The sequence below is a fragment of the Podarcis liolepis genome, assembly GCF_965112155.1.
Source record: "Podarcis liolepis genome assembly, chromosome: 5".
NCBI classification, from domain to species: Eukaryota; Metazoa; Chordata; class Lepidosauria; order Squamata; family Lacertidae; genus Podarcis; species Podarcis liolepis.
In genome coordinates, this window is record NC_139556.1 from 59,564,644 (window position 1) to 59,587,397 (window position 22,754).

Genomic DNA, 22,754 nt, shown 5'->3' on the forward strand with positions numbered 1-22,754 from the left:
CAGTCTCAGAGCACCAGGCCTTTTAATACCTTAGCCTCAGAACTAGCTCCTTAGTTTAAGCCACTTGACTCTAATGTAAAGACTCTGCCTTACCTGGACTATATAGTTGCCTCTTTGGTAGGGTTGCCATATGTCAACAATGTTTCTGTCCAGATTTTCACTTTTTGAAATATGGCAACCCTATCTTTGGTTCTTGTTTGCTGCTCTGAACCTTGGTTCTTGCCTGCTTTAGACTACACTTGGGGCCAGCTCCTGGGATCCCAGAACATGACAGCTTGATGCCTATGCTTTCTGGGGTCTAAGGGACCAGATAGTGTTGGCTAAGACATCTAGGCTGCAATGCTGTGCCTACTTACCTAGAAGTAAATCCCACAGAACTCAATCAGACTTAACGTCTGTGTAGATAGGCATAGGATTATGCTGCCACTTAGGGATAGCTGTGCTGCTATTTTGTGGGTTGCTTTGGCTGTGAAGGCTAGAGAGAGACCTCTTAGGATTGACCTTAGAATTCGTAGTCCACCTTCACGAGAGAAAACATGCTTATGCAAAAGGGAGCAGCTTCAGGGGCCCAGTGAGTGGCCTGGGAACACCCGAGGCTGCAGAATTGCTAGTGTCCCTCGGATGGGAAACCAGTAGAAGCTGTTCGTAAGAACTGGATATATAAGCATAATCAATCTTTCAAATGAAAAGCAGTTTCAGATGTCATCACACTCACAGTAAAACAGTTTTAATGGGAACTTGAGATGCAGCAGATACTGGATCAATGATGACAAAAAGCCAGCAGTGGGTTTTTTTTGTTGTTTTTTAAAAAAGATTCATGTTGAAGGCATTGAGATCTAGTAAGGATGCCCATAATCAACATGGAGGAAAATTAGAGTTTAGTTTTTGAGCAAAGGTCCCTATGCTTACAAGGTGCAGCTTCTCTCCCCCCTCCCCCCCCTTCGGTGTCCCCTGATCTAGGGTATTATTGGTGTCTAAAGATTACACACACACACACACACACACACACACACACACACACACGGGGTAGATGGTTGATGGAAGGATACTTAGTGAGAGGCAGGGAAGGGAAGACTTCCTCAGGTGAAAGACTGGGAGAAGAAAGGAAAGCTCCCAGGTGAGAGGCGAGAGGGTCCACCACTTCCTGGGTGAGACAAGGATTAAGAACTACCTTTGAGAGAGGACTCTGCATTTTCTTTTCTCTTTCTCTTTATCCTTCTTTTTCTGTTTTTGTTTTCCTTAGTTTCTTCTATCTTACTGTATTATGAAAAAGCTTTAATAAAATATTATTTTTTAAAAAGAAAGCTAGTACTGTAAATAGGTTTTGGCCAGTTAGGAATACTCCCAATTTAAGCAAGGTGAACTTGTACTCAAAATATTTACTGCCCAATTTGCAGTTTTATCCATTAATTTATAATGTTGATCCAGGGAATAGCCATTCAGTAATTTTTGACCCAGCCAAAGGAATGACTTCCGCATAGGCAACATTGAGAGCTGTGCAGTTTTGGGCAGCTTGATTTACAACTTGAAACTTATGAGGGATTTATATTAAGCAGCTAGCTAGAACCTCTGTTTAATTTGTTTTTGTGGTTAATAGCATGATCCTAGTCAAGCTTATCCTAATGTAAGGCTCATGGAATTGATTAGGACTGACTCCCAAGTAAGCTCAAGGCTCCAACCCTAAATACACTCCCAGGGGAGTAAGCACCATTAAACACAATGGGACTTCTGAGTCAACATGCGTAGGAATGAGCTGTTAAGTCTGTAAAAGCACCTCAAACCTGACAACTTTTTGGTAGTTAGTTATGTTTGTTTCTTTAAATGTTGCTTTAAGATTTTGGGGCCCCCACAATATCCCTTTGTCATAATCATGTACGTATATATATATTTCTTTGTAATAATCCATTTAAAATTTCAAACTATTGCATTATAAAAATTCTGTTTGGCTTATTTTTGAAATGCATTGGGTTTGAGAAATGTAACATTCTGCTAACAAAATCCACTCTCTCTATGAAGAGGAGAGGAAACACCGAGTAGCAGGTCATGCCTCCCTTATCTTCCAGTATGCTTCTGAATGCCAGTTGCTAGAAACCACAGGCGGTGGGTGGAGGAGGAATGCTGATGCCTTCAGGCATCTGATCAGCCACTGTGAGACTGGGATGTTGTACTAGATGGGTCATTGGCCTGATCCAGCAGGCTTTTCTTATGTTCTTATGGCAACCTCAGGAACTGTGGGAAAACGGAGAACTGCCTTATCTGACAAGGAACTCCTGGGGGAAGCGTGCAATGCTAATAGGGGACTGGTTCTTAACAGTACCTATCTTTTCGATATGTATACTGTCTAGAGATATTTTTTAAAAGTGTACTGCCTGTTGGGGTGCCTTGCAGGTCTGCGTCCTCCTAAAGCAACAGCTCAGAGCCATATCAAACAGCTTCACTATTTCAAATAATTACTATGTGTTCTCCACCCATGCTTTCAATTGAATTGCCAGCATGACAAGAGGCTTCACAATATCTTTTCCTTTCTGGCCCAATGAAGAACATTATCAACCTGGTGCACAAACAAGTTAAGTTAGAACACATGGGCTGATCCCTCTACATATCCCTCTTGACGTCAGTAGTGGGACTAAGGCTACAAACCTTCACATTCTTACTTGGGGATAAGCCCCAGTGTATGCAGCAAGACTTTCCACCAATTAAGCATGCAGAAGGCTCTGTCGGCACTTCATTTTAAGGGCTCTGATTTACCGTAATTGAGCTGAAGATCAGGCTCTGTATCTTTTGAATCTCTGGGTTAAATGTTGATTCATGGAAAAGTTTAAAGGCTTTCCCCCCTTCCAAAGTTGCTGCATATATTGGATAATATTTGAAAATCAGTTTTGGAGGCCCTTCAAAGTGATCAACTTCCACACTCTGTCCTGATTCACATTTTGGTTTACTTTTGCATTTTTCTGTTCCCATCTTTCAGATGTCGGACAGCACAATAGTGAGCCTTCAGTTCAGCTGCCTCTTCCAGCGTATCTGGAGTGCCCAAGGAACCTCTGTGGTCTTGCTTTTTAAACAGCCTGTGTTTCTTTCCCCAGATTTGACCACTGCAAGACGTTTTAGCAGCCATGCCCAGAACTACACTACCCTCCTGCTAGAGGATGAGAAGGGAATTCTTTATGTTGGGGCCAGGGGGGCCATATTCTCCTTAAATTCCAGCAACGTTTCTGATGGCTCCCATCGGACAGTAAGTGCAGCTTTATCCCACTGGCATGTTCACAGTTAATTCCCTTTGCAAATTTTGGTTTCCAAACCCATTTAGGGCTACATTTGTACCTTCAAGGAAGAACAAGTACAGCTTTCTCTTTATTTAAACTTTAGAATCTGCTTTGATTGGGGAGGGATCATGGCTTCATGACTGAGTCAGCAAATGGCCAATCCGTGCTGTGCATATCAAATTTCTGCTCTAAAGTAGAAGACTAGATTTCACCCCGAATCTTACTGCATATGTGTAAAATATGTGATGAGTGCATTTCCACAGCAGACTCACTGCTGGAATAATGTATACCTGCATGCAGCCTTTGTTACATTAGAGTCACCAAGAGATACACTGAAAACAATCTGTTCTGAAAAACTGATAAATGCCTCCTCATTAAAAATGGATGCCTCTGTCATCAAATCTAGTTTCCACAACAGATATAGACAGATATGGACCCTTTTGTCTGCCTCGCATGTTAGTGGAATGGGCTGGGGCCAACCCTCACTGGTAGCCAATGGGTTCCTGAACTACAGCTCTCACCATCCTTGACCATTGGTCATACTGGATGGGGCTGCTGGGAGTTAGAGTTTAACAACACCTTGAGGGCACCATATTGGCTCCCCTTGCTGAAGTACACAAAGGTCCTTTAAAGTACCTGGAAGTCTCTGGTGCCTCTTACCAGGTATAACATTTGTTCACTCTCCTTTGAGGCCCTTTATCTCAGTACAGTTTCTTTTCTGTGCCCTTGTTTTTTATGCAAAATGGGAAGGGAGCTCTTGAGCCATGTAAAACTGAAAACAGCAGCCACCCTCTACTGAAAACCACTTGCTTTTTTGGTCTCCTTCCCTCTCCCTTTCTCCCTGCTGCTTCCTTATGGTATTTGTAACAGCCAGGTTCTCATTTCATCCAAGGACCTTTAAAAGCAAATGGGCTACAAAAATCTGCAGCGCTCCCCCACTTTGCACTTAAATAAATCCACTTATTCTGGGGGAAGGCGAAGTGTGAACTTTGAAGAGCTCTTGTGAGTTTCATGGGGCTTGCTTCTTAATGTCACGCTCCACCACTATTTCCTGGGCTGGGATGCCCCAGTGAATAATGATCCTGCTTTGTGTTTAACTTTGTAGATTGATTGGGAAGCCTCTCCTGAGAAGCGGGGAGACTGCCTGAAAAAGGGCAAAAACAACAAGGTATGTGCTCCATAAGTCTCTGCCTTTTTGTCTCTGTTCCTTCGCTTCTGACCTGTTTGTGCCTGTAGCTGATGAACAGGCCATTGTCAGGACTCTTGTGCACATGACACCCTCCCTTCCTCTTTTACAGACAGAGTGTTACAACCATGTCAAGCTTTTGCAACGGCTGAACACAACCCACCTGTATGCCTGTGGCACATATGCCTTCCACCCGCTCTGCACATACATTGTGAGTAAAAGAAGCAAAAGAATCTACTCCATTGCCTTGTTGGGAAGTCCCTCTTTGCACTGAAACTGACTGACAGGCAGATGTCAGCCATGCCCTTTGGTTCCAGAAGCTGTGCAATATTATTAGCCAGTCAGAAACCAACTGAAAATCACTCAGATTAACTTTTCTGCACATGGAACTGGTTGTAGATGAACTCTATAGGCAGGTATCCAGGACAACAAACCAATCCCAAATCCTGGCTCCTGTGTCAGTAATTCCTGCCAAGGAACGGAAAGGTCATGAAGACCAGAACTACTGCCTGCCAGAAGGAGGGAGGTCTGTGGGGAGGCTCTCTCTTCCTGGTGTTTTGTTCTCCAAGGCTGGCTGTTGATTTCTGGGAAGCCTAAGAACCTGGACTGATCCTTTAAGGTGCCTTGCCCATGGGTTTGCTAACATACTGTCTGCATAAAGAACCAAAGGAAATGGCCAACCCTACCATTAGGCAATGAGACAACCATCTCAGGTGGCCTAGTGTGGGGGCATTGATTATTTATTTATTAATTAAATTTCTATATTAGTTTTTAATATATAATCATACAAATTTCTATGACAGCAGCCCCTTCCCCATGTTCCCCTCTGTGGAGGACAGAACTGTGTGTGCCCTGTGCCAGTCTGGAAATAAGATTCAACTATCATTCGACTCTGCTTCTCTACATGGAAGGGGGTGGCAACTTGTCTTTCATCATAGGCAGACCCTGAGAAGCATAAGCATGCCTTTCTTTCATTCCTTTAAATTCACATTCAATGTGTTAACATTGGGATGTTTTCCTGCTGTTTGGCATAGTGGATAGAATATTGGACTGGAACCTGGGAAATCGGGTGGAATTCTGCATTGCACTCTTCCAGTTGTTTCATCTGTGCAAGCTTTGCCAATGACAACCGCCTCGTCCCCTGCGTGCTGCTGTGGGGGTTCTCCTGACCCAGAGTCAATTGGGGGCACATGGAGGGAGGTGGGGGAGAAAGCCCTGTTGTGCAAGCAGAAGTCCTTGTGCAGGGCTTCCACTTATAGTGCTGGTTAGGTGACTCCTGCCCCAGCGTTAAAATCCCTACTCAGCCATGTGGTTCATGAATGATCTCGTGGCATTGTTGTGAGGGGTTAAAGGTCACCCTGGGCTCCTTGTATACACCATCCTGAGCTCATTGGTGGGAGGGTAAGAATACACACTTGTACTAGATACACATTCATACTAGAGATATAATACAAAATCATCATCAATGTAAGCTAGCGGCTGGATACACAAAGGAGCTTTGATAAGCAAGCCATTTAAAGAGCTTTGCAGGCAATTTGGGGTGATAATGGAGGTGTTATTATGAAGCTGTTTCTCAGTTAGCAGAACCCATCTTTCCTGAAGCATTTGTTTTTGTTGCAATGTAATGGTTTTTTGGTTTGGGGACGCGGGTGGGTAAAACCTCAGTGCCTAGGACTTGCCGATCATATGGTCAGCGGTTCGAATCCCCGCGGCGGGGTGAGCTCCCGTCGTTCGGTCCCAGCTCCTGCCCACCTAGCAGTTCGAAAGCACTTTTAAGTGCAAGTACAGTGGTACCTCGCAAGACGAATGCCTCGCAAGACGAAAAACGCGCAAGACGAAAGAGTTTTCCGTTTTTTGAGTCGTTCCGCAAGACGAATTTCCCTATGGGCTTGCTTTGCAAGACGAAACGTCTTGCGAGTTCTTGCGAGTTTGTTTCCTTTTTATTAAAGCTGCTAAGCCGTTAATAGCCGCTAAGCCGCTAATAGCCGTGCTTCGCAAGATGAAAAAACCGCAAGACGAAGAGACTCGCGGAATGGATTAATTTCGTCTTGCGAAGCACCACTGTAGATAAATAGGGACCGCTTTATAGCGGGAAGGTAAACGGCGTTTCCGTGTGCTGCGCTGGTGCTGGCTCGCCAGCTGCAGCTTCGTCACGCTGGCCACGTGACCCGGAAGTGTCTTCGAACGGCGCCGGCCACGTGGCCCGGAAGTGTCTTCGGACGGCGCCAGCTCACGGCCTCTAGAGCGGGATGAGCACACAACCCTAGAGTCAGACATGACTGGCCTGTACGGGCAGGGGTACCTTTACCTTTACCTTAATGGTTCTTTAGGGACGCGGGTAGCGCTGTGGTCTAAACCACTGAGCCTTGGGAGCACCGCAACCCCAGAGTCGTTTGTGACTGGACTTAACTGTCAGGGATCCTTTAGCTTTTTTAAATGGTTCTTTATGTATGTTCAGACCCAAAAGCACACAGCTTTGGAGCTGTATGACGGACCTCCTCCTTCTGCCTCCCTTTTTTTGGATTTGGGGCAAGAATGGACTTTAGTAAAAAGTGTCTGCAGTTTGTTAATTTGTGTACAAGCATTTGCCTCTCATTTTATGAAGACAGACATTAATAAAAGGAAAGCAATAAAAAAGAACAGAGGGGCAAACTGTACCCTTTCAGTGATGGCAAGGCCTCCTACCTGAGGCACATCGCCCTACTAGTGATGTATGTGGGGAGAACCTTGTCAGTTTAGGCAACTCACCAGAACACTTTTATTCTGATGATCGAGGACTTTAAACTCATACCTCTGCTCTGTTGCCAGTACTGCAAGTGACTTATTTGAACTTTCCTCTACCACCCAGTAGTGTTTCCTGCATCATGCTTAAAGCAGCAGAGTCAAAAAGCTAAGGCTTACTATTTTGTTCCAAAACTAATTGTTGGAGCCTAGTGAAATTTCACTTTCCAGGGCTGAACCACCAATAGGAGAATGTCCAGGTTTGGCTTTGCCAATGATTGTTTTTCACCTAGAGTTTATTTTTTATTTAATTATTGATTCTCGTTCCACACTTAACAATGCAATCCTTTGTAAGTTTACTCAGAACAAAGTCTCGTACAGATCAATGCTGCTCACTCCTAAGTAAATTTATTTAAGGATGCAGCCTTAGAATTCCAATAATGCAGCAGGTAGCTATTATTGTGATGTTTTGAGTGTTAGGGTCAAAGATCCGAAAGCAAGTATGTAGTCTTTTGTCATTGACACCAACACATGATATTTTAGATAAATTTGTCAAATGATAATTGAACATCTCTCTGGGAAATAAAGTGTTAGCTCTTCCAGAGTTAAAGAGTGGCCATATTTTCAGGAAGAGAGATTATAAAACCAGTGGCATCAACTATTGGTCATGCTGGACCAAGAACATTGTGATTGATTCTGTAGTCTAATTTGGCCGTTCTGCAGAGAACATTCCACCTTTAGATTGATCACATTGGCTAGAGAACCTCTCTGTACTAGTTCCTCAGCATGTTTATGCAGGATGTCAGAGTCCCACCAGCCCTCATTCTTCGAAACATGTTGCTCCCCAGAGTCCCAGCAGTCATAGAAACAAGGAGGTAACATCCTTCATTGAACTAATCGTCTATACTGGCTAACAAAGATGCTGTTCCCCCTCCCCCCTCAATTTGCAGCCTCTAGATACCTGCCACCTGTTCAAACAGTCATTTAGATGGATCATCTTCTATTTTAATAACATTTTCTATAATCCAGAGCTTGCCCTGGACAGTCTCATCTATCTTGTGCTCATTTTTGTGCCTTGCCACATTTCTGCATGCCATTTTTAGCTTCACAGCCCAATTGCCTCTCTTCCTGCCTCTCTGTGTAAAATACACTTGGGTTAGAACCAGTTACAGTGGCGCTACCCCAGCCTCAGCTTAAACTGTGATACATGTGTGACCTTTGAATACCTTCTTCAAAGTAGCTGGGCTTTGTGAAGCTTGTCCCAGAGGTCTCCTTTCCAAAGCAAGCCAGGCAGCTTGAAAGAGAACACATTGATAGCATTAGCCTCATCTCTGCCTAACTAAAGGCTTAAATCCATCAGTTAGGGTTGAAAATCTGCTCTGGCCAAGACATTTTCCACGCAAGCTGCCTCCTTTTCATATCCATTATCTCTGAATCACACCCAAAGCCTACCTGTTCTGATACTGATTGGGCTATAAGGGGCTCCTGAAGGATAGCTACCCTCACAGACTTTGCTGTTTAGCAGCCCCTTCACCCACCTCTTCTTTATTGTTCTTTGCTTTGCCAGTAGAGTTGTTCACTTTTTAAAAAAGCCATCAGTACCATCCATCACTGATGGTTTAATAATTTCCTCTGTGCCGCCCCCCCTCCCTGAGCACGGGTTTTCTTTATAATACCTGTTCTCAAAACTGTTAAAGAATTCCCTGCATTCCTGCTCTTTTCTTTACAAACAAACCCTCCACAAGTGCCTGGTGCTCTCATCTGAGCACCCTCCAATGCATTAGTCTCCTGCTGGAAATAAGTTGTTTGGAAAAGAGCCCAGCATTTTTGACTGATCTATGGATTCTATGAACAGCAGGAAAAGGTGCCATTTGTTAGCCAGCAGCAGGTTCTGCTACTCTCTGCTGTTGGAATGCTGCAATCAACCACAATCCTCTTTTGCTATCTACCTTGCTTTTCAAAAAATATCAAATGGTGACCAACAGAGAAGCAAAAATAAAATAAAGATTAACTCTAACAAGAAAACAACGTAAGAGAAAACCAAAACAGCAGCAAAATGTAAAGCCAGTGGGAAGACCAAAAAGAAAGAAAACCCAGTAACAGCCTGAACATCAGATTCAGACTGATGCTAAAACACACACAAGCACAGTCTGTCAAAACCTGGAGGTCTTCATGTACCGGTGAAAGGCAAGAAGTTCTCTGTGCTCACCTGCCTTATCTTGGGTCAGCGCTAAGCTGAGGCTCAGAGTTCAGCGTCTATATATTGGGATCCATGTTTGTACAAACTGCTCTCCCAGGTTAGTTTGCACTTTGAACTGCACACCACACCCAGAGTCAAGAATTATAGTTTAATCAGAATCCTATCCAAGAAATGGTCCTGCTTCTTTTAGCTAAAAGTTCAGATCCAACTGACTGAAGCTCCTGAATCACTAAAAAATGAAATAAGAAGATTTGGACCTGATCCCTGGCTTGTTTTGTACAACAGAGGGCTACCCTACAAATGGAAAATTGAACAGGATCTCCTCCAAAGACTGGTGAAATTGAGCAGGTTCAGGTGGGAGGCAGCAGTGCTTGAGTTACCTTGGTCCCATCTATTTAGGGCTTTATGGTGAAAACCAGCGCCTTGGATTGCACCTGGGAGCCAGTTGGTGGTTCAGTAATTGGAGTTGTCTGACATGCACACTTAACTTGCTCCATTAGTCACATAGATATCAAGACTTTAAATCTGAACAAGCGTACATAGGATCAGGCTTCTTCTTTGGCGCTTGGTATTTGGATTCCTTTTATAATCAGAGGGAGTTACTGAAGTTATTTTAGGAAAGGAAAGGCAGAGATCACTGAAAACATTTCCATGAAGTTTGAATAAAGCTATGATGCATTCTCATCAGTGTTTGCATTTCAGTGTAAACACACTTCCTTCACTGACACCAGCTTAAATGGGATGGGGTGTGGGGAGGAATCAAACATGAAAGAAGCACACATAAAACAAAGGACTGTTTATATTCTTAGTGGAGAATTGGATGGTTTGATTGCCCAAAATAGAAACTGAAGTAACTGGACACAGTTTATCACCACCTCAATGCTTTGAATTAAGATAAGTGTGTATTTGTGGTAAGCCACTTTGGACACAGCTCACTGTGGAAAGGTGGCATATAAATAAATATTTCACCAAACATCCAGATTCTGTTGCGTACATTGTGATGGTACTCATGCAGGTTTCTAAATCAGTGTGATGCAGAGCACAGCTTTAAGTTTTGGAAGTGGCAGATGTTGGTTTTAGATCTGTGCTAAGCCTTGAACTTCCATGACTGTGGCAGCCCAGTGGGTGATCTCCAGAGATTGTTGTGAAGATAATGATATAAAAATGGCAACAAGTTGTAATGCCCAGAGCATGAGTAATGAGCTGGCAGTCCCTGATTCACATCTCAGCTCATCCTTGAATTTGTTGGCTCATCTGAGCTAAGCCGTTGTTCTCTGAACCTTGACCTCTCATCTGAACATTGGGCATAATACCACCAACCTGTATGACAAGCTGCTGAAGATTACTGTGGAATCGTCAACTAAGTGCTGAGAAAAAACAACTGTGCTTTTAAACGTACGGTGTGGAGGTGGCCTAGACCTAGCAATCAGCACTACTGGAACTTTAGCTCAGTGGGAGACTCTTGGGCAATGAGGGTTGTGAAGGAATGAGAGTCTTTGCCACAAAAAGCATTCCATTGTTGCGTGGCGAGTTCCTGCCCCCCACCAAGATAAATAAACACATGAGACACCAAGGTTAATTGGGCGAATTAGGCCACAACTTTATTGAATTCAGGAATGAGAGGCATTGGCTTAGGCATTGGTCCTAACGACTATCCGGCTCCAGCCCATTTGCTGGAGACACGGTGAAGGGTTAACACTGATCGGGGGAGTCTCCCACCGAGGCACGTCGACTAGGAGCTCCCCCGGGTCACCGCTCTGGGGCGTGCCTTTGGCCCACACCTCCATAGGCTTCGGACAGGGCCACGCCCCCCGGAGTCCTTTAACGGACCACCATTAACGTGGGGCTAGCCGGAGAAGAGAGGGCGAGCCCCCTCCGCTCCGGCCCTAAATAGGGCAGGCCACGCCCCCTCCAGCCAGCCGATTGGCTGGCCGGGAGGCGTGGCTGGCCGGGATTCCCCTGCTCTCGCGGGGGCTGAAACCAGCCCCCGCTCACGTGGGGAAGGGCGTGATGCCCGCAACCCCACCTCCTGGGGCAGGCCCGGAAGTGGCTTTACCTTTGGAGAGCAGGATCTAACGGGCCCTGAAGACCTGTCTCTTCTCTTCCCTCTGAAAGAACTGTCCTACTTGTTTGTTTCCAAGCGGAGGCCTTTGGTCTTCAGGATCATCAGAGGAATTGATTACTTTAATGGATGCAAACAAACCCTGTGATCCCCTGCCCAGAGGTTGATCTGTTTCTTCTCTTTGTGTTCTGCAGGATACCAACAAGTTCACACTGCCCTCTCACTTTGAGGAAGGGAAGGAAAAATGCCCTTACGACCCTGCCCGGGGCTACACAGGTCTCATTGTGGGTATGTACGTGCTTTCTCCTCCATATAACAGTTCGGCTTGGAATCCATCTGGAGTGGGAAGAGCAGGCAGTGCCTCCTTTGAGTGGGGGTGTGGTGCCCCAGTGGAAGGCCATGCTCGCTCGTCATCCATCACCTGAGGGCCCACTGCATCTCCATCTCCCCCATCCCTTACAGCACTTAAGTTTCCTTGGTCTTTTTGATGTCAGAGCAGCTGTAATCACCCTGCCTGTGCAGCACCTCGGCCTCGCTAGCCACATGGTGCGGCTGCTTCTCTTCCACTCTAAATGTGGCCGGAGTCATAAACCAACCAGGTGCTGCTGCATTACAAAATGACAGGGAAGTCATGGGTAGGTGATGCTCTGGTTATTCCTCGAATGCTCTCTTGGTGCCTAGCTCTGTAAGGGAGTTATTATGCACCGGCACACACAATGGCCAGTCAATAAATCTCGGGAGCGGGTGTGTGGTTGTTATCAAGGGTGTGCTCTTCCTGCTTAGAGCAGGTGCAGAAGGGTTAGCTTAACAAGGAAAGAAGCCTTTCGGGCCAAGCTTTGTTAGAGGGATATTGATCAGACACATCCGTGAGCAAAACCATTCAGAAAACTGGCCTTTCCTTACTACTTTTCCTGCATTGTCTCGCAGATGGCAGTTTATATACGGCGACGCGCTACGAATTCCGCAGCCTGCCAGACATCCGACGCAACAGGCATCAGCGGATTCTGAAGACTGAAGAATCCCCCTTGCACTGGTTGAATGGTAAGCCCCACTAATCCCAGAGCAGTACCTCTGGGATCTCTTGTCTCTTCCCACACTGGAGGTGGAGGGAGTCTTGTGTTTGTAAGGCCCTAGGTAGTGGTGGTACTCTTCCCAACTCTGAAGCCAGAGCGTGTCCTATTCCACTGCAGAAAGGAGCCTAACTGACTCCTGGATAGATCTGAACCCAGTTTGTTCCTGGTTCTCCTCTCTATTGCTTATCCCATCACCATGACACCCAGGCTTGAGATCATTTAGAGTTGCTGTGTGCCTCCTTTGGTAGCTCACCATCTAGTGACACCATTTAGTGCCTCCTTTGGTAGCTCTCCTCTAAATATTGTGCCAACCCTTTCCCTCTTTCCTTGGTGTTTTCAGATGCTGAGTTTGTGGCCTCTGTGCTGGTCAGGGAGAGTGTGCGCAACCCTGTGGGCGATGATGACAAGATCTACTACTTCTTCACCGAGAGAGCAGGAGAGGAGAGCACTTCTGTATTTGACAAGGCACAAGTGCCCAGAGTAGCCAGGGTGGCTCGAGTGTGCAAGGTAAAGAGACTGGTGTGTTGGAAAAAGCTTGAGTGTGCTGAAGGGCACCAGGAGGATTAATTCAGAATTTTATCTAGAAGTGCTTGGTGGTAGTGGGGAGACTCTTTCTCCTCATTTAAAAATGCCCCTCTAAGCCCTATAGTTACGGAGTCAAATGAGATGTGTCATGGAAGATCTCTTGCAGGACATCCTGCTATCTTGGGTTAAAAGGAATTGTGGGGGTAAGCTTTGCATCAAGGATGTAGTCCTAGGCAAGGGTTTTCCCCCCAGCTGTTTCTCCCTGTTCTATTTTGACAGCTTTATCCCTTGCAAAAGTATATGTTGGTGTCCCCCCCCCCCCGTCTTCTTCTTCTTCCCCATGGCCTGGCAATATAGAAATCTAAACATTTTTTTAAACAAGTCATTTCCAGTCTTTTAAAAAAATAACAGTTCAGAAAGGTCAAACAAAAACATTACTTTTGAAGTGGTGTTTATACACTGGACCTTTAGGGACACATGGCTGACTTTTTACATTCAAAGAAAAAGAGCTAGGCTATGCAGATAAGTATCATCAAGCAACACTAGAAAAACCCCAGGTGCTTGGCTGCCCAAGTGCCCAAACATTAGATAATGGCACCTGAGGATCTTGAGCATAGAGCCAACCTTGCATGGGACAGACTACCTTAAATGTTAAATATTTAAGAGTCAGAATTACGCACCCCCCCATCTCTGACATTATGTATAAAGAGGCTCAGGCAACTCATATATATGAATCAGTCACCCCAAGAAAGGCTATAGGGAGAGGTAGTAACTCATCCAAGTTATGAATGAATGAATGAAGACCCAAAGGCCCTTTTTCCTGGTAGGGTGACCAGATGGCTCCTGCACATTTAATAGTTGTGCGCAAGAGAGAAATTCAGCAGATGCAGCTTGCTTTTTCACCTGAATGCTGCATATGCTGGCAGGTGATGCTCAGGCCTGGTGTGTATCTTCAGTTAAAACTAGAGTTGAATATTTGACTAAAGGGAGCAGGGCCACTTCTTAAGCAAGATCCTGATGGGGTGCAATGCACAGAGCAACTTGAGAGGTGCAGGCTGAAGTGCAGTTTGGTCAGCCATGCAGCCCAGTATGTAGCTGTGGAGGCTTGAGCCTCAGCTTTAGCCCTGCATGGACCTGGTGCTTTGCTTCAGCCACCGGTAGATTCCCTTTGCACGCTGCCAAGCCCTTTATTGCTCAAGTTCTAGATTGCAAAGCCTTATTCACAAGTTTTATCTGTGGCAAATATAACCATGATTATCCCTGTTAGCCTATTACTGTTCTATCCTGATTACCCTGTTGCGTCTCTTGAGATGGGTAGTGTCCATGGCTAAAACCCCTTTACAGCCCCTTTGTGTTGTTCACTGCTGTAGCAAAACTAACTACTGGTGCTTAGGTGCCACAAAGCATCCAAAATGAAAGGACGAGACAGTGTTGTACAGAGGGCTGAGTTTGGACCAGGGAGATTTGCAGTATGATCCTAACTAGGGTTGCCATATGTCCTCTTTTTCCAGGACACGTCCTCTTTTTCATGGGTAGAGTGGTCATAGTGATCCATAGGTAAAAGTAGAAGTCAGCAAATGTGTCTTTCCCCCCTCTCTCTTCAAAATACAGCAACCCCAATATGTTTACCCAGAAATAAGCCTCACCAAGTTCAGTGGGACTTAGGGGGAAACACATATGCTTGGGATAGAAAACCTAGGTCTGCTCAGCCAGAAAACTCTAGAGTCCCTAACTCTGAACCTGGCCTATCTCACAGGGCTATTGCAAGGAAAATGTCAGATGGTCCCTTGGGCACTCCTTGAGAAGAGCTGTAGCTCCAGGGGGAGGGAGGCTAGCTAGATTTTTTATCCTGGGTGAAACCTCCAGAGGGTCACCATTGAGGATCTCAGACTCTGTGTGTGTGTACACAAATGCACGCGGGGAGTGCCAAACTAGGTCTTAAACCCGGGTGAAAGAAAACCTAGTTTTGCCCTTGCCTTGAGGGTGGTGGCAGGCTGGGGGGGGGGATGCAAATGTGATAAATGAAAAGGGCTAACCAAACCAACTGCAGTATACTGCAAGGACGAGCACTGAATCTCTTCTGCATGTGATGCCAAAGCACAAATAGCTCAGATAGAGGTGATACAGGCTTCTGTCTGTGCTCATGGCAAGGTGCCCTTGGCCCCAGAATGAGCCCTATCACTCTAGTGACTGCGGCAGTTAGCACTGGAGTTGGTGCTCACGAGGTTTTTGAGAGAGAGGCTTGTCAAAGCAGAAGTCCTTCCACTGGGTCTCCTCTGGGTGCTGCCAGCTCTGCTCAGGGCTTTGCAGTGAAACACACATTCCCAAGGAGGCTATGCTGCCCACCCCTCCAACCTCTTACGACTGCAAGCCTCGGTGGCTTGAAAGCCAGAGTATTCCAAGTGCATCTAAGTGAGGGCAGGGCAGAGTCAACAAGGCTGCATGGGATCCATCTTTCAGCTGTTCTGACAGATGGTTCTGGGCCCCGGGAGCATCCAGCACTCTGCTTGTGGCTCTGAATTTATGCATCAGTCACCTTGGCTGGTTATACCTCAGTCCTTGTAACCAGGGCAGCAGCAGCAGCAGCAAATTGGAGCAGGCAGGCAGGCAGGGAGAGAGAGAGAGGAATGGGAGAGTGAGCTTGGCCACGAGAGATTTAAGGAGCTTGAGATGTGTGCCTGATCACAAGGTTAAGAGGCTATTTGATTACTGCACATAAGTATGTTCCCAGGGAGAAAGCGCTGGGAGGGAGGCAGAAACAAGAGTCAGCAGCAGGATGTTAAAGCTATGTACAATCAAATTGGAAACCAGGTTCTTACGAACAGAAACAAAGCAACAAGGGAGATTAGCGCCAACCGTTTGTGAAAGGGATGTGCGCCATTACACCCAGAGCCCTGTGTCTTTGGCATCAGGTGTTGCTTGTTTTCTCCAGGGCCTGAGGCTTCAGTTGCATCTTGGAACGAGAACAGTCTTATCCGGAATACACAAGCTCCCCTTGGCATTGTGCTCTGATTGCTGGGTTTTGTCACTACAGGGGGGAGGGGTGATCAAGCCTCTCACAATCCTCCTCCAAACACTGGTCTTGCTGTGTTTGACTCACAGGGAGGCAGAAACACTTGCTTTCAGAAAGATCAGCCCAGATTAGTTACCCTATTATAGCACTGAGAGATGTTCAGGGGGCTCGTTTTACAGTAATTTTGAAAAAGTATTGAGCCTTTCCTAGAGTGAACTAAGTTGTTAATCCTGGTTTGTTAATAGGCGGTTGTTTTCAGACGCCATAAGCAGACCCACGTAGTTTCCCAAGTGTTGTGTATTTAAATGATTTTGATGTAAATGTTTAGAAGCTGCTGATCTGTTTCAGTAAAGCTCCAACTGAAGATGAGTTGGAGCCATCCTAGAAGACCTTGGTCCCAGCTTGGAGCAAACCAACATTAGTGCAGAACGTTCTGTTCACATATAGAATTCCCCTTGTTTATGCCCACAGTTTCCACAGGGTAGACCTCTTGCAGCAAAACCAACAAAGAGCCTTGAGGCACATCAAAGACAAACACGTTTATTATGACATAAGCTTTTGTGGACCTATAATCCGCTTCATAAAATATATGAAGCCGAACATAGTCCATGAAAACTTGTGCCATAATAAAATAGTTGGTCTTCAAGGAGCCACAAAACTATTGATTGCTCATTTGTGCTTCCCTCCTACACTGTCCTTGGAGTTTTCATGCATGGTGAAACTGTACAAATGGGACCTTTCCATTGTATTGGAATCAGAGTTGGCCTTGTGCTTGGCTTTGCCTAACAGATAGAAACTGAATTGGGACTTGGCTTTAGCCTCTGCCTCTCTTTCTTTTTCTGCATGCCAGAATGATATCGGTGGCAAGAAGATTCTCCAGAGGAAATGGACATCCTTCATGAAAGCAAGGTTGGCCTGCTATGTTCCTTACTATGAGGTACTGAAGGATGTTTTCAGTCTGGATGGTGGCGACTGGAGGAGCACCGTCTTCTATGCAACATTCACTTTATCAGCACAGTGGTAAGCCAAGCATGCTAACTGCGTGTTGGGTACTCAAGGAACTGTAACCGTTCCGAAAAGATACATGGAGTCCGTTGAATTACACAAGTTCCATGTGCTGCCACCAGCAAAAAAGACGAACAAAATGCTAGGGATTATTAGGTAATGGTACAGAACACAGCCAGGACGTGTCACAGTACCCTTGAGTACCAAATGTGGTTCTCAATCTCCTGCCTGCTGCATTGCAGAACTTGACTTGCAGTATGGTGCAGGACACAAACAAAGCAGATAGGCTGTTCAAGCAAGGGAACCTGGCCTTGCACATTTCAGCATTCCAGGGAGCATCTGCATTCACTTGGGCAAATTGGTTCAGTCTCTGTATTCCAAGGCAACAGGTATGGATTCACCCCACCTCAGTGCCTGTTGTGGCACAATCCAAACATATGCCACACTGTTCAAAGCCTCATAAAAGACACCAAAGGAAAGTCAACTTGCATTGAATGGAAAGAAGGCCATTGTCAGTTGGTCCTCAGAGTAAAGAGGCTTTCAGCTGCTTAGACTGCATTGGCTCTGCCAGTACCACCTGCTATTTTCTCAGATATTTTTGCCCTCTGCTTCTGAGTGAGGCAGGAGGCTTGCCCCTCTATTTCCAAGGCTGGCCTGCCTGTGCTTTTAAGCTGGACAGGGTCCACTGATGCTTTCATCCCACCTGAGCTCCAGTCAGTGGTGTGATGGTGGATGGAGGCTTTCAGTTTGGTTGCCAGTAAAATCCTCCTTGCCCTTGTAAGTATTTTGGCACTTGTGAGTGATTCAGTTTGCCTGAGCGTTTCTTGCTGAGGGCAAGGAACAGATGGGACACTTTGAGCACTTTGTGAGACAAAAGTCCTATTGGTGAGCATCCGTAGAACAGATTAATAATAGCTGTATATGCAGGAGGTGGTGCGGGATGGGAAGGGGAGTAAGCTTAGCATTTTGGAAGGGCTCACTTTGGCTTAATTGGGAGCAAGGGACAAACTGTTCGCCATGTGGATTTTAACCACAGCAATAGGTGCTGTGCGACTTCACTGTTTGTGGACTGAGCCCAGTCTGAAGTCATAGCCAGCCTTTTGCACTTCCTGTTAGTTTTTAATGGTGGTATGAATTTTAACAAGTTGTCCTCGGCTAATTAGTAGCTTTGTGCTTGTAACATTTATCAAGTGGAAGGTTCACACTGGCAGCAAGATGGCACCCACTGAGCTACCATCCTCATGAGAGGGGAGCTGAACATCAGAGGCATTTATTAATGAGCACTGGCCGTTACATCTCAAAGGCTATTGAGAACGTACAGGGTATTTTGCACGTGGCCTTTTCGGGGATGTCAGGGGAATGGTTAAAGAGACAGAACTGGGGCAGCTGGTTGTTGTTATTATGTGACGATGAAGGAAAACCAGGGGGCTTTGCAGGGCTGACAGTCTTCCCCACAGAATGACAGGAAATGAGGAAACCTCCAGGATTACACAGGAATATCCTGCTCATGACAGAAAGTCATTTGACTCATTTGTCAGAGAAGCAAAAGCTACCACTTACTCGCAATCTATTATCTAGACCTGGCTTTGCACTGAGAAGTCCAGCAGGAGAAACAAGCATTTGCAAGCATCAGCATGAATTAACACTACAGGGATAAAGGAGTCCAGTTGGAGATGGCCCAAAATATTTTGGTGTTTGAGAATGAAGATATAAATGTTGCTACTGTGACAGCAATTTGCTGTTGTTTAATGGTACCTCCAAAATGCCTGGGGCAGGCAGACTTCCCATCTAATGGTGAATCCAGACTCCCCAAGTCCAGTATATTTTGTGCAGACAGGCCACACAGGTGCAAGGTAACATTTTCCAAATACTGGCTGGAAGTTCATGGAGGGATAGCAGGAAGACAGACGCAATGATAGCCAGTAAGTGGTAGCAAGGACAGGTGTGATTATTTGTTATTTATTTATTTCATAAAATGTATACATCACTAGATTGTTTAAAAAAAAATATTCAAGGCGGTTTACAGAGAGAATAAAACAATGCTGGGGATACAGCTGCAGAGAGAGGGCAGGGACTCTGAGAGAGAGTCTTGTTCAGATACAGAATCAGGCAGAATACCAGGACTGGCTCCAGGTTTTAAAGGCCAGAGTGCCAGCTGGCAGGCCCCAGCAGACCTACCCGACAGTGGCAATGGGGTAGCAAGTACCAGGCAGCACCACTGCAATGCAGTGCTGAGCAGCTGGGCCCATAATGATTCAGAGCAGTACTGCACTGGGGGTCATTGCAGAAAATTTCAAATAGCAGCTCAGATACAGCCTCCCAACAAAGGGGTGGGAGGCATAAGCATAGCTGGGGAAAATTCTGCTGGCCCTCCAGCAGCTGCACAAGCCTTCTGCATAGGGAACTCAAGTGAGCCATCTTGGTGCAGGGACTGATTACTCTTCCAAGCTCCGCCTGGCAGCAGAGAGTGAAAGGGATTAAAGGTGTTGCCCTGTCACTCAGACCTTTACACGGTTTATGGCACCAAAGCTTCTTGATGAGTTATGGCTGCCTCAAGCAAAGGTTCTCAGAGGCAAGTGGAGTCTTGGGTAGTGGATGACAGTGCCTTGCATATCAGCTGGCTAGATGCACAGGAGGACAGAGCAACTGCACTTTTAACTGTTGAGTAGAAGAGGGAAATTCAGGAGGTGTAGCTGCTGAAACTCCCTCTTCCATACAACCATTAAACTTACAGGAGCCCCATCCTCTTGTGCATCTGGACACTCCAGATCTATAGTGAGGTATATAAGAACTGTTTGTACCAGCAGCTGCTCCTGCTTTTTAAAATAACTTGTTCAATTACTTTTAATATAAATGTGTAAAATATTTTAAAACTTTTACATATGCATGTTTCTCAGCTACTGAATTGTTTCTTTTGTTCTCCTTTACCAAAGGCTGCTAGTCTGGCTCCACCCACATTCTGCCAAAACATTAGAGCAGGGGTCAGCAACATTTTTCAGCAGTGGGCCAGTCCATCGTCCCTCAGACCATGTGGTGGGCCAGACTATATTTTGAAAAAAAAGGATGAACGAATTCCTATGCCCCACAAATAACCCAGAGATGCATTTTAAATAAAAGGACACATTCTACTCATGTAAAAACACGCTGATTCCCGGAACGTCCGCAGGCCAGATTGAGAAGGCGATTGGGCCGCATCCAGCCCACAGGCCTTGGGTTGTCTACCCCTGCATTAGAAAGTTCTCGGTATAGTCCCTATAAAGGGGCAGTGCATAGGCAGCCAACTGCTTGAGAAAAAGGTTGCTAGAATGCTGCCTTACTGGTAGAAACAACTGCTGCTAACTGCTAGACTTAAGAACCCTGTAGTCATGACCTAACTCTCCATAGCCAAGATAGATTTTGCAGCTGATCTTGTGGCCTTTTCTTTTTTAAAAAAAGGCTACTGCCTGTCCCTGAAACAAGAAATGTTCCCTGCAGAGAAGGGCCAGGTTTTATCCAAATGTTCCCTGCGTCATGGGCCAGGTTTTATCCAATCTTAAGGTAAAAGGTAAAGGTACCCCTGCCCGTATGGGCCAGTCGTGACCGACTCTGGGGTTGCGCGCCCATCTCGCTTAAGAGGCCGGGGGCCAGCGCTGTCCGAAGACACTTCTGGGTCACGTGGCCATCGTGACAAGCTGCATCTGGCGAGCCAGCGCAACACACGGAAACGCTGTTTACCTTCCCGCTAGTAAGCGGTCCCTATTTATCTACTTGCACCCGGGGGTGCTTTCGAACTGCTAGGTTGGCAGGCGCTGGGACCGAGCAATGGGAGCGCACCCCGCCACGGGGATTCGAACCGCCGACCTGACGATTGGCAAGTCCTAGGTGCTGAGGTTTTACCCACAGCGCCACCCGCGTCCCTCCTATCCAATCTTAGGCGCTATCTAATCCGTTTATCTGGAACGGGAGAATAATTTTCCTGTAAGGCAAATTATCACATTCTCCTCCAACATGCAGTGTCATAGACTTTGTTGAGCCATCTGGGTTTAGTTCATGAAACCTGTTCCCGGTTGGTCAAACCAGATGATCTTCAGATTCCTTGCGGCCCTATAGTGCTACAAGGATCGTTCTATGTTGAGGGTGGGGAGCATGTGGCTCTCCAGACTATAACTCCCATCATCTCTGCCCACTGGCCATGCTGCTTGGGGCTGATGGGAGTTAGAGTACAGCAATATCTGGAGCACCACAGGTTTCCCATACCTGGTTTCTGTGGACCCAGAGGAATTAGCAAGAAGTGGAAGGCTCTGGTCCTGTGCTATGACCATGTCACCATGTCTTTCAGGAGGAGCATGGAGGTGTCTGCCATCTGCCGATACAACATCTCTGAAGTGCGGGCAGCCTTTGAAGGGACTTACATGGAATACCAGGACTCCTCCCGCAAGTGGTCCCAGTACACTGGGGAGGTGCCAGTGCCCCGGCCAGGATCAGTAAGTTACTTACCCAACTTAATAGCCCTTAAACATCATTGATAATATTCTATTTAAGTCAGTTCGGAATAATGACTGGCTTTTAGTTTCTGAACCTGAGTTTTGTTGGGTTGGTGCTGGAGGTTTTAATCAGTGTCAGACTTTATGGCTGGATTTTATCTACTGCTGTGTTGGTTTTTCTGATTTATAGTTTTACTGTTCATTTTAATTTTATCTATTTGTTTGGGTGCATGTCACCTAGAGAACAGTTTTTTATTAGGTGACTCATGCACAGAATAGCATAAATAAATAACATCCTATTTTGCCTCTTGTCTCAGATAAAGGAGGCGGGAGGCCCTCTCTTCCTCCCAAGGAACACAAGAGTGCTCATAACTAAAACAGACAAGTAGAATCCCTAATATGCACCATTTCATACTGCGGCTGAAGGTTGAGGCTCCCCTACCCAAAATAATCCATACCAGCAGAAAAGTAGAAGATCCTCCAATTAGGCTTTTCACAGGCATTCTAGGTTTGAGTGAATAGGTTATATTGCATGTAGGGTTGTGTTCAGTCTCTTACCTGCAGAGTGAAATACAACAAGCCTGGCAACTGGTGTATCAGAAGGGGCATTTGTTTGTATGCTTTAGCTGTTAGAGCAGGGGTGGAGAACCTGTTGTCCTCCAGTTGTTGTTGGACCCCAGTTTCCATCAGCCTCAGCTAGCATGGCCAAAGGTCAAGGATAATGGGAGCTGAAGACCAGAAGCACCTGGAAGATAGGTGTGCAAATAACGCCCATTTCTCCTCTGCAGTGCATCACTAGTCGGGCTCGCAAGAATGGCTACAACACCTCCCAGGACCTGCCCAATGGTGTGCTGGATTTTATCAAGCTCCATCCACTGATGTATGAAGAGGTGAAGCCTGTGGATGGAGTCCCCCTGTTGGTGAAGAAAAATGCGGTTTATACCCAAGTAGCCGTAGACAGAGTCCGAGCCCTGGATGGGCGAGTGTATGACATGCTCTTCTTGGGAACAGGTAGGTGTGTTTGCATTCCCCGTGCATTTCTAAGTGTCTGTGTGTCCTCATCTGTTAGGACAGAACACACATCTAGGGAGGTTACTCGTTGTTCTCACCCCTCTCAACCTTGTATTGGAATGTAGAGGAGACAAAGAGTGCAACCCTATTATGCTTTCTAAGCCTTCCAAACCTGTGTAGCTGAATCTGTGGTTGTTGTTTTTTAAGGAGAAACAGTTGGGTTTCTGTATGC

General features: G+C 46.0%; 2 protein-coding genes across 6 annotated transcripts in view; both read left to right on the top strand.

Annotated features, from left to right (window-relative positions):
• The window catches only part of SEMA4G (semaphorin 4G), a 97,889-nt gene that overhangs the window by 68,223 nt on the left and 6,912 nt on the right, over nt 1-22,754 (top strand). For all 5 annotated transcript variants that reach the window (XM_083505138.1, XM_083505140.1, XM_083505136.1 and 2 more), the window contains 9 exons: nt 3,084-3,232; nt 4,369-4,431; nt 4,562-4,660; nt 11,627-11,720; nt 12,360-12,473; nt 12,846-13,012; nt 16,894-17,063; nt 21,367-21,511; nt 22,300-22,522. In XM_083505138.1, the coding sequence (XP_083361264.1) occupies nt 3,084-3,232; nt 4,369-4,431; nt 4,562-4,660; nt 11,627-11,720; nt 12,360-12,473; nt 12,846-13,012; nt 16,894-17,063; nt 21,367-21,511; nt 22,300-22,522 (1,224 nt within the window). The remainder of the gene's footprint in view (nt 1-3,083; nt 3,233-4,368; nt 4,432-4,561; nt 4,661-11,626; nt 11,721-12,359; nt 12,474-12,845; nt 13,013-16,893; nt 17,064-21,366; nt 21,512-22,299; nt 22,523-22,754) is intronic.
• SFXN3 (sideroflexin 3) overlaps nt 18,661-22,754 on the top strand; it is a gene marked incomplete at its 3' end in the record, with an annotated part of 174,596 nt that continues 170,502 nt past the window's right edge. The window contains exon 1 of the mRNA XM_083505154.1: nt 18,661-18,664. The remainder of the gene's footprint in view (nt 18,665-22,754) is intronic.